The sequence below is a fragment of the Syngnathus leptorhynchus genome, chromosome 20 (genome assembly GCF_054491065.1).
Source record: "Syngnathus leptorhynchus isolate UIUO chromosome 20, UIUO_Slep, whole genome shotgun sequence".
NCBI classification, from domain to species: Eukaryota; Metazoa; Chordata; class Actinopteri; order Syngnathiformes; family Syngnathidae; genus Syngnathus; species Syngnathus leptorhynchus.
This window is the reverse complement of record NC_141214.1, coordinates 905,297-920,557: the sequence shown is the minus strand read 5'-3', so window position 1 is coordinate 920,557 and position 15,261 is coordinate 905,297. Positions and strand designations below refer to the sequence as shown.

General features: G+C 40.3%; 1 protein-coding gene across 6 annotated transcripts in view; it reads right to left on the bottom strand.

Moving 5' to 3' along the window:
- The window catches only part of rbms3 (RNA binding motif, single stranded interacting protein), a 146,025-nt gene that overhangs the window by 121,147 nt on the left and 9,617 nt on the right, over window positions 1-15,261 (bottom strand). For 2 of the 6 annotated variants that reach the window (XM_085900732.1, XM_085900733.1), the window contains exon 1: window positions 2,257-2,777. The exons of the other annotated variants lie outside the window; for them this stretch is intronic. In XM_085900732.1, the coding sequence (XP_085756858.1) occupies window positions 2,257-2,331 (75 nt within the window). In that variant the 5' untranslated portion in view covers window positions 2,332-2,777. Of the gene's footprint in view, window positions 1-2,256; window positions 2,778-15,261 lie in introns of those variants that run through there. 6 annotated transcript variants of the gene reach the window in all.

Genomic DNA, 15,261 nt, shown 5'->3' with positions numbered 1-15,261 from the left:
CTTGCAAGCACAGTGCCGCCTCTTTTTTTCAGCCCAGCTGGTAGGAGGGTCTTAAAGCACCCAAGCAGACGCAGACCATTGGGCTGCAGCGTTTCCACAACCTGGGAATATGCATGGAGATTGAGAGGCAGATGGCAACAGAGCGTGCAGTCGATCCCCCCTACTGGATGCAAGTGAACCTACTGCCTGGAACAAAACTGTGAGGATTGTACAAAACCAGTACCGGACCACTATGTGGCCAGTACCGATGATCAAAAGAATAACAAGGGGGAAAGGCCATCCTTAACAGAAAAATAGAAAATGAAATAGATATGAATATAAAAGGGAAAAAAAAAAGATTTCAAATAAAATATATATATTTTATTTGTACGGGAGAGCTGAGGCAGATATTGATTCCAGTTTACCAGATTAACAACGTCTGGATCAACTAGACACATAAAACTCGGCATCTGGAGAAAAGCGGAAAGAGCAGAACAAAGGGAAACAAAGACAAAAGCCACATGACAAAGAAACAAGAATATTAGAGCTATTTGGGGACTGAACTTGAAAAGCCACATCAGAAAGGCATCATTTTCATTGTGTGTGTGTGTGACTGACTCTTTTATCACAAAAGTCTGTTTTTCTCTAGTTAGTTCATTTTACAAGTCAAATAAATAAAGAAATAAAAATGATAAGGACGAGGGTTGAGATGCCTCGTTAGGTTTAAAATCAGATAACTCAGGGCAAATCAGCCTGCCGTGCACATGATCATGCAGACATTTTCCATGCAACAAAAAACAAGAATATATCGGATAAATATATTGTAGTTTGTTTTGTCTATTGCAGCAATGCAGGATCAATAGCTGATTAGAATAAAGTATTTGAAATAAAATACAGCCTTTTTTCATGATGATGAAGAAGTCCCTACAGCATTTTCTGATTTCCCATTCATATCAAGCAATAAAGAATAGAAATTCAGGGGAGTCTCATTATACAGACACTGGGCAGTTCAATCATGAATATTAATATGATAGAAGATTAACAATTAAAGTCAGGGAATTGGGATTTGACTCTTGAAATGGAAGAACTTGACCTGTGGCTTTAAAAAACAAAAATAGATGTTACCTGATAGGACTGATTGCCTTGATTGAAATTCTTATCCAGAAGTAAAAGCTACCTTTATTTTTTTATTTTTTTTAATGAAACAACTTGAGTGTAGTAATACGCACCAATAGACGTATGACTCATTTTGTTCCACAAAACCAGAAGTATTTTTGGGGTAGTGCTCGTCGCTGCACTTTGGTCAAAAATCGGTCAGCAGCGTGACGGTGTCGTGGTGACATCAAGTCACCATGAAATAGGACAAAGTATTGGTTAAAAACGTCTGAATCAAAATTGAAAGATAACAATAATGACACTAACAAGTACTAATAGTCAACAGCATTTCCCCAAGTGAGGACAAAGAGTACAGAGAATAGATGAACAGAGATAAAAAAAAATAAAAAATAAAAAAAATAAAAAATGAGGTACTGCTTTTGAAGTGCGCTCCAAATGAAATTTAAAATACTTGTTTTGACATTCCTGTGAGCAAATTGCTCCAGATGTCTTAACTTTGAAGGCTTTGTAATTTGGCTCCTTCCACACATGTTTGGCAGGATCATAGAAGGTCACCTCAGAATTCCACAGTCTAAAGCTTTATTCCAAGTCATTCTTGGGTTTAGCTGTGTGTCGTCGTTTGACACTGAACAGCACATGTCGCCCCAAAAGGCCTTTCATTGCACACAAAGCAGGCCTGGAACCTAGCACGGTCTCATCTATATTTCATAGCAGGTCTTAGGTCTTTCTTTGCTTCATTTTTGGAAACGTGCAGCTATTGTGTTGCAAGAAAAATACAGTTTTGTCTCGTCCATGCAACAGGCAGTCTCGCAGGAGCTTTTAGCAAATTCTCATCTCCTCAGTTTGTTGTTTTAGTGGCCACTATCCATTTTTGATTTTTCTTTTCTTTTGTAAAACATACATTAAGACGTCACGATTGAATACATCTGAGAGGGATTGCTGCGCCTAGTTGTTAGCGGCCGAGTTCAAATGGGCTCAGCACTTAAATGTTTGTCTTTGTGTGAGCCATAATAAATCCTGACAGTATATTGGGACACGTTTATTGTTCAAATAGACGACGCAGCCGGCCACTAATAGAGACGGTGTCAACTGATTTGAAAATGGTCCTCACTTGAAATGAAAATCGGTGTACTGTAATTGAGAAACCCAAATAGCGCTCACCTCTATTTTCAACGAGAATCCATCCATCCATCCATCCATCCATCCATCCATCCATCCATCCATCCATCCATCCATCCATTTAAGTCAATGGGGACGGGACAAGCTCCAGTTCCCTGCAAGTGGATGGATGGGTGTAATTTGAGCACTTTCATTAAAATGTAAAATGAGTAACTCTAGTTTATAGTTCAAAGCCCCCATTTGTCTTCAGACGGCTGTTTCATTCCCCATTCCCATATTGCAATTACTAATTTGATGATGTAATTAACATTGTCTGAAACCAGGACAATTAGCAATTTACAGCATATTCATTCAAACAGTTTAGAATAAAGTACAGCCTTTTTTTTTTTTTTTTAACAGTGGGAGTAGCCAGGCATATACATACGCATAAAAATGTTCTAGCTGCCAATTACCATCATCCATCACAGCTTTCATCTCCACATATCCACAAACTCAGAATTGTGAGTTGTTAATTAACCATCTTGGAACAATGGAAGCAAAACTGTGCACTACTTGGCTGCAAACAAAATGGGCACTGTTGATTCAGACTCATCAAAGATTAGCAGGACAAAATAGATGGATTTGTGGTGGTGGGGGGGGGGGGGGGGACGAGACAATATTCTGCTCAGTAAAACCTTGAAACCGGATCATCCCATTGAACGAATAAATCATCTTAACTTCTGTGACATAGTTGATGAGCACCTTGCTCCCCTTGGCTGTTGATCCACAAATTCACAATATGTTAACAAAAAAACTGATTGTGCCCTACCAGCCCTGCAAAGAGACATTTGATAAACACCAGGCAGATTTCCAGTGAGTCATTATGGACTATCACAACACAGAGGAGAGCCATGCAGGGCCTAATGGGGGAGGAAATATGAAAGCAGACATGCATGGCTACAAATGACTCACAGAGCCCATCACTACGCAATGAGGGCTGAGCACCAGACCTGGAAAGAGTCAATTGCTAACACTCCTTCTCTAATACAAACGGGAAGGTTGATCTGTGTCACCCCGATGACTAATTTCCTAGTTAGCATGTTTCAAAGTCGATTTTCTGCTGGGAAAACAGACATGGCAAATACATCGGGGGAAATGTGATGTTAAAGTTCACTTCAAGCCTTCTTTAAATGGCCTGAATACTTCTTTGTTTGTTTTTTTTCAATCAAGCATCTTATTATTTTGAATATATAAAATAGTCTTTTTAATAACCAAATAAACATGAGACCTGACAGGAGTTCCAGTAAGGCCTCATCAAAGCGCTCGCATAGTGTAAGATGTGCATTTTGTTTTATTCATTGTGCTATTGTCCTAGATACTCCTTTTAACTTCCTGACAGTTTGTGCTCCTTTTTCTGCCTTCATTAATATCCTTGCCAATATCAAACTATTGGGGTCTGCTTTTGATCTCAAATAAGTCAAAGCATAAACAATTTGGGAATATTTATATGTATGTTTACTGAATTAAGTGTGTGTCAAAAAACTTAGAAGGCAATAAATCCCAAGCGCCATATTCAAATAAGAGGTTCAGAAGTAAATAGCATTTTTAATAGGACACAATTAAATATCATGATGGACTTTAAAGCTCCTCCATGTAAAAAAGGTGTTAGTGAGATTGTAATGGTTGCAATATTGTCGAATTGCTCGAGCAAAGCCAAACTACACGTGGAAAAAAATTGTTGGTTTAAGAAAGATAAAGAATAATAGGGGGCCACTTTAGAATAGTCCAATTATTTTGCGATAAGCCATTCTCATTATACCCTAAACCAGCTGCAGCAAGAACAGAACATCTCCAGTGTTCGTTTCTTGCTTCAGTTTTGCATCAATGAGCTGATGTGCAGTGCCAAAATGTTCCAGTTTTATCTCGTCTTCTCCCAGCAGCTTTGTGGCTTGTCGATGTGCAGTTTTTCCACAGAGGTGTCCTCCTTGGTGTTCTCCCAGGAAGTCCATTGCTACTCAAAAGATGCTCGGTGCGACTTGACGACTAATGTACCTCAACTAAGGAAATGACATCACAGTTAGTCAGGACTCAGGTCATGACTCACGATTTCCGAGTGTGACGATGTGACGTTCGCAAACCGAGCCGTGACCAGAGTCATCTTCAGTTGCCGGCAAATGGCCAAATGGATGCCTCCTGAGAAACTCGCTGCTTCATTCATACTCCACCGACAGCATTTTTTTTCTCGTGACATCCCGCAAATATTTAACTGGTATAAGCGATCTCCGACTTGCGTGCAAACGTGGGCTCCATTTCCGACATAAGACATGATATTTTGCTTGCCACAACATAGCATTTTGCCTGCCAATCATACTCTAAGCTGCCCTAAAGCTCTCATACGCTAGCCCTTGTGCCAAATAAGAAGCAGGAGAAAGTGTTGTTCTCAGACGAAGAATATTTCAGGGTGCTAAATGGAGCAGAACTCAATTGTAGCCCCCGCTCTTAACCTTCAATGCATGAAAAGCACAAGAGACGCAAGACAAATAACACAGCGAGTTCACTGTAAAAGGCAAACTTGACATAACACACAGTTTGAAGAGGAGAATGTGCTTGAGTTCTAATTGACACTCTTTTGTGAATTAATTGTGAAAAGGGTAAGGGAAGCGACGCAGGCTGATCCCCCAGCGGATAAGTCGCTGTTGAATTCCAATACACTCACCATGGCAACTCCCTGCAGTCATAAAGAATTGTGCTGACATTGTGTTCCAAAATCCCGCCACTCACTGATGATTGTGGAGACAAGTTGACATTTTGATGAGTGACAGCTAATGGACAAGCATCAAGAGCGACCCTGATAGCTTCAGTCGGGCGTTGGTGTACTCCAAAACCTGATCGGCATCTCTTTATCTCTTAACATTTTGTTGATGAGACAATTATGAGCTAAATGCCACAAGTCAATCTGCTCATTCAAGCTTAACTAAATAGTGGAGCATATATATTATAATATTTGTCATATTTGCGTCTACATTTTTTAATAAAAAACTGGATATATCACAAAAAGTCACATTTGAACCACAGATATATCTGGCAAGATGTTCGAAAATGAGAAATTGCAGTGTATCTCACGGGACCTCAGTTTTGTGTTTTTCCCTTTCTTTGCTCGACTCATTAGAAAACAAGGACTAGTGTGCTGAGGAGTTGTATTATGATCAAGTGCCAGGAATGTGAATGAGTGGCTCGAGTGGCGGGGATTGGTGGTCATTGTTCAAGATTCGAGATATTTTTTTTGGGGGGGAACATACAATATGTTCTGAGCAGCCCCAATTCATCCACATTGTGCTTGATTGCACTGCGGGGCTAGAATAATCAGCCATAATGCCTTACAGATGTTATGGATGGGTTTTTTTTTCAAAGCGATAACATACCCCCAGGCATCCATACTGTCCATTAGTGTCTGTGTGTTTAACTATGTGTGTGTGCGCAGGTAAGCATAATAACACGTGTAGCTCAAGCCCTGACCAGAGTGAAATATTGTGAATTCATATCACATCTCCATTTTAGCATTTATGATTTATGTTGCCCGTCCAAGGCCTGTCATTGAATGATCACCTAAAAAGTGCAAACCAATTTGCTGACGAACCATTTCACCCGCTTCTGCCGTAATGGTAACTGAGAAACAGGCTGTACTGTGATGACGTCTAAAAATTACACTTGAGTGTGTAGAATCTAATTCCACCAAATTCAAAATCCATCCAACATTACAAATCCGAAACATCGTAACCCCGCTAAATGAGTGATGGCAAACCACAGGCTGGAATTTGCATGGATTGTCTACTCTTATAAAATAGAAAATGAAACATGTGGTGGCTTGGAAGCTCAATCGGATTGTGTGTATTCCTGTGGTCTGGCAATAGGGGAGCGTGTGGCTGAGGCCCACTGATTGAAAACATCAAGTTCTGGTCATGACAGGAAATGCCTCCGATGAGAAACTTCCACCCAGTAGTAGTAGTGTCATAAACACAGGCTTTTCCAAAAAAACTATGTGCAGCCACGGTGCTTTGTCATTTTGACTGTCAAATTCTGCCAGGTCGGTAAACCGCCAAGCCATCAGGTCACTGTACATTAAATTCAATTGTCATCGCTTCCATAAAACCCCCCAAAAAAAACATGTCTTAAGAAAATAATCAGATGTGTGTACAAATTAAATTAACTCTAATTCCATACTCAATTCACATTCAACAAGGCGAGAGGAAGTTAATTGTACTTTCAAATGAAAGTGCTGAAAATGTCTTCATTTCCGATGCATTGTCAGACTTAAATAAAGCCTCCTTAGACGTTGACAAAGATAAGTTAAGCCTACCAAGTGCCTGAAGAAATCAACAAATCAAATATAATGTCTATTTGTTTTTCATTCTCTCCCCAGCCTGTAAATTGCTCCATGAAGGATGAGATGGCGAAGCCAGAAACTCTGAAGTGAACATTTCAAGCTGTGTGCCCTACAATGTGTCCGACAACTTTCCTTTAATTAGGCCTTGAAGACACAACTCATTTCAAGTACTGTCCTGAGAGCAAAATTAATTACAGAGACAAAGCCCATTGTAGCTCAAGGCGAAGATGAATCATTGCAGTATTTGTGGAATGACAAATGTTCTACATTCAAGGGCTGATATGGGGCGAAAAATGGACTTGTGGGCCTCATAGTCACGAGTTTTCCACGATGTCTCACCCAATAGTGCTTTTCAATGAACAACTCGGTTTTACAAATGAATCAAAGGACTACGACCGGGGCTTTATTGATGAATTTGATGCGGAACATCCATTTTTGGTATGACTTGTCCTCATTAGGGCGGAGGCTTATCCAAGCTGATAGTTGGCACAAAACACATTCAAAATCAATTCCAGGTAGACGTCAGGTTTCTTAGAACGGTTTTCATATGAATCAATGGACATTGATAGTCTTGTGTGTGGTAAGAGTCGAGGGACGGGCTTTACTTTCTGCCACTTATTCATCTAAATGACAGTGTCATCTGTCGGCAAGTATGAATGGGTGTTTGTGAGTTACGGCCAATTAAGCAAATCACAACAGCAAAGATTGAGCCTGAACATACACGGATAGATGGATGGAGAAGACATTTGGTCATCTCTGGGGTTGGCCACAATCCATTCAAGGGGACAACAAACAAAGCTCCTCCCCCTATCAATTTGAAGTTTTGTGCATTATTAATCTTTCCAAATATTGTCTTTTGCGCCTCTTGTTCAAAATAAATGCTAGTCAGCTGGCTAATGTTCATTATATAGTTGGAAAGGAACGATATCTACCAAGTTGCAGCAAACAATAACACAAGACGATAACTCCGGTTCGTTTAAAGAGCTGGAAGGAAAAGAAGAAAAAAAAAAAAAAAAATACACCTTCTATAATGAGTCGGGTTTCGATCTCCCGTCAGAGTTTTTCTATCATCACTCTGTCGACGCAGCGTTTCTGCACAAGGGTGGCCTTTCCTGAATCATGCTGATGAATTGATCTTCACGTTCTTTCAACCAGGTGGTCATGTCATCAATATGTGTGCCATGGAATGTAAATAAAGTGCAATATAAGCAAAATGTAAACACCTTTGGATAACTTCTTTACTATTCATCGTGCACGGATCCACTAGCCGACAACCAATCGCAGTGAACGCCGAATTTGCCTCCTACGGTTTCACGTGTGCCGAGGGCACGAGACACACCTGACCGTCAAAAATCAATGACACTCACCTACTGGAGGATGCAGTTAAGACCTAAAAGGTTGCACCACCCGGAGCGCACACTTCTAATTCAATTGCTTAAATGATGAGAGCGAGAATCAACACAGCCAGAAAAACACACAGTTCCAAGGCTTTCCCTCTTACACACATGGGAGAAGACCGGCTTTAAGATCTTAGCCTTAGTATGGCAGATCTGTACATCTAGAGATGGGCTCTTAGCTCATTTTAGTATTGACGGAACAATTGTGGACATAGAAAGTCAGACGAGGTAACTAACACCTTGCGTCTGCTCTGCAGATGTGGGTGGATTCAATTAAAGTGCTCGGAGGGCTAGCCATGTCCTTAGATAAGAATAACCTCCACTATTTGCTATACTTTGCAAACAGACACTGACTCTCTCTCCTTGCCTGGATACAGCCAACAATCATACAGCAGCAGCAGAATGCTGCTTCTTGTGTTACAATTGCAAGCACTAAGACTCAAATCGCACAGCTACACAATAAAACGCGATTGTTATGCAAATCCATATTTGATTTCATGTTGTCAAATGAATAGCAATCACACCAATTCCGTATTACCGGGCCAAACCGTATTTAGTTCTATAGCCAGACATACCAAAGCGACCATAAATATGTATCTCTACAAATCCTGACAAAGTGAAAATACCAAGAGAAATACTGTGTGGTAATAAAAATCGGAATGTTGAGCACATCATATGTATGCCAACAAAAGTATTTGAATACCATCTTAAAGGATCATATCAGAAACTGCGGAATTCACACAAGCAAGCGCAGCATTGAAAGGGAACAAAAGTATCAAGGTCACGTTCTACTTTTATAAGCACTATTCACTGTTCACTTGTTTTCCCATTCTTAGAAGAAGCGGAAACACAAAAAATGACATTGTGTGAAAATCCACGACAAGTGTTAACTTCAAAGTTACCGGTGTTGGAATATTTCTCTAATTTAACATGAACTCGAGTTACTAATCTGACTCCAATTTGTGACTTTACCCAACTGCCACTCATCCAACAATATGCGCGCTCGTTCTGCAATAGAAAGGTATCAGGAAGCCGGCATTTTCACACACGAGTGGATTTATTCCTAACACACAAATCTAATACATCACCTGGGTCTCGGGTCCCTCTCAGTACACCTCTGTACGCCTCTGTTGCCAACCAGCAGACGTACTCTACATCCGAGTTGCCCAGCCATTAGTTATACTACACAATATGCAAATGGCACATCAGCAAAGGCATTCTATCATTATTCTATTGGCTATGTGTAAACTGCAGTTAACTTTAGCTTGCTCTCATTGGTCTTTCTTCTCCTGCCGAATAACTTGCTCGCTCCTCCTGGTTGTAGTTTTCCATATAGGGTCACCAATTGTTGTTATCGATCAGATGGCCCTGTGGGTCGTCCTTGTTGCTGCTCCTGGATGATCTTTTTGTTCTGGAACGCAGACGTCCTCGCACCAACCACATATTTTGTTTTGTTCCCACTGTCACACACTCAGCAGTTTCATACTCTCATGCACAAGATGTCTAATGAACTATTTCAAGATCAAATTCTTATGTTCCTTCACCGGGAAGAGTTGATTTTACTCGTACGTATCTTTGTCATTCAAGGTCAAAAAGCAAAAACAACCCAGATTGGAACCAGGGGAGGTTCCTTGATTGTCAAACATTCCACGGCAGCCGTGCAGTGCAACAAATGGACAAATGTTTTGCAGCTGGGCTTGAAGAAAGATCCAAAGTTGGAGAAATGAACTAGCCAATGAGGTCGTTTATCATAGATGACACTGATGAGGACCATGCAGGACAATCACTTGGAAGAAACCAAAACTAGATGCTGCAGTGTTACTTTAGACAGGCCTAATATAAAGTCGCATGATATTGTAGAACTTCAAAGTACGGACAATTAATTCAGTGTAGCAATATCTTGGGATGAATTCAATTTTAAGGGCAGTGAGATATTTTTGGGGGATTACTCATGTCGCAAGTACAGAGAAATGAATTTGCACATTTTGGGCCAATACTATTTCTTCCAGAGAGCTATTGTGCAAGTCACCACGTTCTCTTCTTCTTTTCAAACAGCACAGTCAACAAAGGTGACATTTGTTTTTTTGTCAGTCAACTAACTCCACGGTCATAAGCTTCATCATGAATGACAAGCATTGTAAGCAGGAAACAAAATAGAATGGATTTCCTGAGGCATCTTTCATCATTGCTCATCTCCGCACTAACCAATAGTCCTCGTTGAATTATGGCCCGGCCTGATCATTTTTCGACCGGCCATAATCATACCCTTGCAAAGCTTGGCGAGTAGGCCAGTACAAAATGTATTTCTTTCATATTTTGGAGGCAAATATATAACAATTTGATTTGATGAAACCTGCAAGCACTGGATGTACTAAAATTAACAGAGCTTCATCAAGCAAACCAAAATATGTACCACTATCTAAGCTTGATTTATTTCCCTAATAAGCAAGCATTTGTTAGACATTTGAAGAAATCTGTGCAGTATATTTGGATATTCCGAGGAATAATGAGAGCTATTTGTTACCTTCTGACTTCTATATGACTTTTGGTGCGGCGGCTGCTTTTTTGTATGAATGCCCCCCGAGCAATCTTCAACCACTATATTAAGTATGGAAATATATCTGCTTCCATTGTAATTACAAACTTCCCGGAGGCAAAGCTTTTTGATCCCCGCTCTGCATGTTCTTTTCCTTTCTCTTTCATTGAACTAAACTCTCCAAGCTAATGGGGAGAGTCACATGCTGAGCTAACAGTTCCTTTCCGACACTTTCCTTTCTTTTGGCATCTATGCATCGAGTGCGCTTGATAAATACGCCACGGAGGCGGTTATCCATTTAAAGCGCGTCACTTTGGATATAAATGATGGGAATTTCTGTTTGCTTCAACGTGAGTTGCATGCGGAAGAAGCCTTTGAAAGTCAACAAGTGAATTATGGCTTTGTTTACTATTACTGTCTGGATGAGAAACCTTCAGACTCTGGGAATCTTCTGTCAGGTTCCACGATATTATAAGAACGCTTCAAGCAAACCATATTGGATCATAAAAAGATCTGTCTGTCCCAGTTGTCCTTCAAAAATGGGCCAATTACAAACAGTACATGTATGATGATGACACAGAAACATGACCAACAGCAAAAATAGGGACGCTATTCAAGTTCATCTTATGACCAATCAAGGAAGATACTGCAGTGGAAAAACAGACGCAAATCGGTTGAATAAGAGGAAGCCGTGGAAGAAAACAACAAAGTGGCATTTCTGGCTGTCTTCCAGACTGTGACAGAAGCACGATGATAATAAAATGTCTAAATTTCCCTCACGCTTTGTTTCAGTCACGCCCAAATATTAGCAAAGCAGATTACACCAATAAAGACAAATCAAATGAATTGAAGAACAGCTATTAATTTCATGCATAATGAAAAGGGAAGCCATCCAAAACAGTCTCCATCTCAATTAGTTTGTCATTGCATTGTCGATGCAAAGGACAAATGAAAGGAAAAGAAAAAGCGCTGGAAGGAAAATAAATAGGACAGTCTAGGCAGATACAGAGAGTGAAAACAATAATTAAGAGGTTGTCTCGGAAGATCAAAACTGATGATACAGCAGTAAGTAAAAATAGGACATAAGGCAGCTGAGTGGTAGAAGACTCCAAGTTTATCCACTCATACATAACTATCGGCCTTTTTCTTGCCCAGGATAAAATAGAATAGAAAGATAAGCATCTTGACAAAGGTTACTGTCATGAACACGACAAGAAAAATGTGACCGCCCGTGCACCTGTATCCAAAGAATACATCCGACCCGCTGAGTTTACATCTCCATACTGTCAAGACGTATTCATTCTGCCTCCAAACATACAAGATTTGAATTCCTTGTCTTTCACAATGTTCCCTTTGAGTGATTCCCGAGCTTTCTTTCGAGTGTGGCACTTATGTATTGGATGAGAACAAGGTCCAGAAAACACAGTCGGAAAGTGGAGACGGGCAGGCTTATGCCATGATGAGATAGGTTTCCTGAACTGTTACGGCCACTGGAGCAAGATAATACAGGAAACGCGGGGCATTTTCTTCACTGGCATTTTAGCAGGAGCAAAAGCTACACACTTCTACATTCATACTGGAACGCCACATTCTCGAATAGATATTATATTATATTATATTATATTATATTATATTATATTATACCAATTTGTATAAAGCACATAAAGCGCTGTTTTACAAATGCTCCACTTTCTAGAAGTGAGGAAAATTGCTTAAAAAGTGCCCATGTTCCTCTTCCTTCGAAATTGGATCTGGTAAGATAAATATAATGCAAAAAGAAAGAAAAACAGTTGGAGGTTGAGGCAAGTATGACAGAAACGCTCTGTGATTTTGTTTTTCTCTCTCTTGCCGAGGTCAGGGGTGATTCCTTAAGGGGTACTGTGGAAGAGTGATGAAAGCAATATAGCCTCACCGGTATACTAGAATCCCAGCTAGTCTTATTCTTCATTAAAATAGAAACAAAGGCAAAAGGTAAAATAAACACTCGATGATGCACTGCTGTCTGTACGAATAAGCGCTTTTTGGCAAATGTGCAGGATTAACACATTTATACAGTTGACTATAGAAAGTACAATGATTAAGGTTAAGTCATTTTATTCCTTTTGTTCTTCACAGATGTGAAAAAAAACCCGCTCCAGACAATTATTTTTTAAACATTGTGTTATCAAAGTGTAAAAAGGAAATACATACAGTGTGATTCTATAATGAAGTCTCCCACTGTGGTTATTTCTAGTAAAGCAGAGAAAAATCCTCCAGCAAATAAAACCCAAAATCATATTTTTTGGTTTGGGAACTGAGAAATCAAAATGTTATCTTGTAGAAATATCAGCACTTTTGACTTACAGAAAGGTGAAACCAATCTCTGCTGTATGTTTCAAGTTTGAACGCTTTCCAGAGGTATCTCGCAAAATTAGCTGGCAACGTTATCATAATGATGAACGCTCTTAAGAATCCAAGTATGCTTGGCTTTTGCTCCACAACAGTTCATGGAGACATATTACGTTACATCAATAAAAACCTTCGGATTCTTAATACTGCCGATTCTTTTTCTGAATGAAATACAACAACCCCATAACTTCAAACAACAATAAGAGCGCATTGGCAATTTGCTCTACCAACCTCCACGGGGCCTATTGTAAGCAAAAACAAACAAATGTGCCAAAGTACTTGTGGCGTTAAGGCTTATATGAATGCTTTGAGGTTGACGGGGGGGGGAAAGTCATCCCACATTGCATGGGTTAGGGGATATTGTCTCCGAGAAGGCTTTTAATGCTCGGTTGCGTGGTTTGGCCAGCTATGAAAGAGATGCTGCCTTTCTTTGGCATCCCTGATGACAGACATCCCGGAAGCTGTGTTGCGTGAAATGGCCTCCTCTCCAACTAGTCCTTCTCCTTTGCCAATTGTCATCCCCCTGACACAAGTGACTTCCCCATCGCCAAACGTACATTACGAGCCTGCCTGTCCTGGCAAAGCGCGTCAATGCTATGATGGGCCACGACTAACAGTTTCCCCATCCAAATAAAAACGGTACCTCTGTGCCCTCTACCTCCATCTTGTCTCCAAAACAGGCTGCGGTCAAACTAAAGGCTCACCGGGGTTGATCCAGAAACCAAAACCTCATGTCAGTAATCTTCCTGATCCCGAGCACTGAGTCACAAAGACTGACCGGGCCGAAATTTAAGTCCATAACCAATTATTTCACTATTTTTTTTAATCCAGCCATCCATTGTGCACACAGCTCTTGTGGCTGTTGTGACATCCCAACATTTTGCTGTCCAAGATTACGCAACAGTTACAATGTTGATTCCAGTTGTGAATAAAAACAAATGCTGACTTCATCTATACCTAACAGGCCAGTTCCATTTTTTCCCGTGTAAGTTGAATCGAAGGAAAGCTTGTCACCAACATTTGAAGCTTTTGAAACAGCCACTCCTGACACGGTTTCAGTTGGCCTCACTCTATCAACGTTCCTTTGTCCCAAACCCTTCAATCCGTCTCAAAGCCGCAGGGATGACAAATGGCTCGGATTGGCCGGCACGCTATTTTCCGAGTGTTTTTTAAGCACTACACTAATAAAAGGAGCAAGCCGATGCCACCTACTGTAGTCGCCATCAACGTGAGAAGTGGATGGATGGATTTTGGATAGCAAAGATAGGACAAAGGACAGCGATCCAGTCGTGAGAAGATCTGCATGTAGAGGCGTGAACACGTTCCATCTCCTCTCCTGACTGCTGACACAGGGTGATGTCAGAAGAGTGGCTTCAAGCCCCTGGAGAGAGCTGTCAACATTTTGAAGAGGACTGGACCACAATACCCAAGCAACTTGTCACATGATGTTGCTTTTTGGATTTATTTGATATTTTTTGCAAAACATTGCCCTCAGCCATATGATAAAGTACAAGGAGCTTACGTATCTGTAATGTACTTTGTGACTTAATATATCATTTGATTAATTTCCTCGTCCTTCCTTTAATAATGTGCAATCAGCAATATGTGGCCCTGGGTAGCTTAACCTGTGAAAAATGGACGGAGGGATTTTTATTGGTGAAAATGAGGAACAATTTAGCTGCAATATGAGATTAGCCTCTGTAAATGTTACTCTTCCATTTAGAATTAATTTTTTTTTGGTCAAGTTTTACATTGCTTATCGAATCTTCATTCAGATTTGGGAAACAACATCAAATCAATGAGTTTTACAGCAAAATGTTCATCATGTGAGCAGAAGACGTACAAGGGGGATGCTTGACTCTCAGCATTGGAACAAGTAAGGATGCTTACTTAATGTGACTTCCCTTAACGATTCGCTTGAGGCTTAGGCAGACCAGGCCCAAATTGAAAAGTGCTGAAGCATAACTGTGTCTGATGCCCGCTTTGCTTTCCTTGCCCCATAGCCCACAACCGACGGAATTTCCTCCTTAGACATTTGCAAATCCCAAATTAATTTAGTCCATTTTAGGAGTCACTTTGATTTAATAGCAAATACTTCACAAACTGTGCAATCCTAATCATAAAATCCCATAAGCAACAGATTGCTTACATCAAACTTGAACTACACCAAGAAGACTCATCTTAAATTCTCTGGCATCCAGTCAAACTAATATCCCATGAAATGAAAAACACTGAGCTACTAATGAGAGCGAGTACACCATTTGACTTCATAGAAAAATAATGGACTGCTCAATAAATGGCTAAACTTATGCATGTTATGGAAGAAGAAAACTTAAATGACAAGAAAAACAAAGCCCAAACCA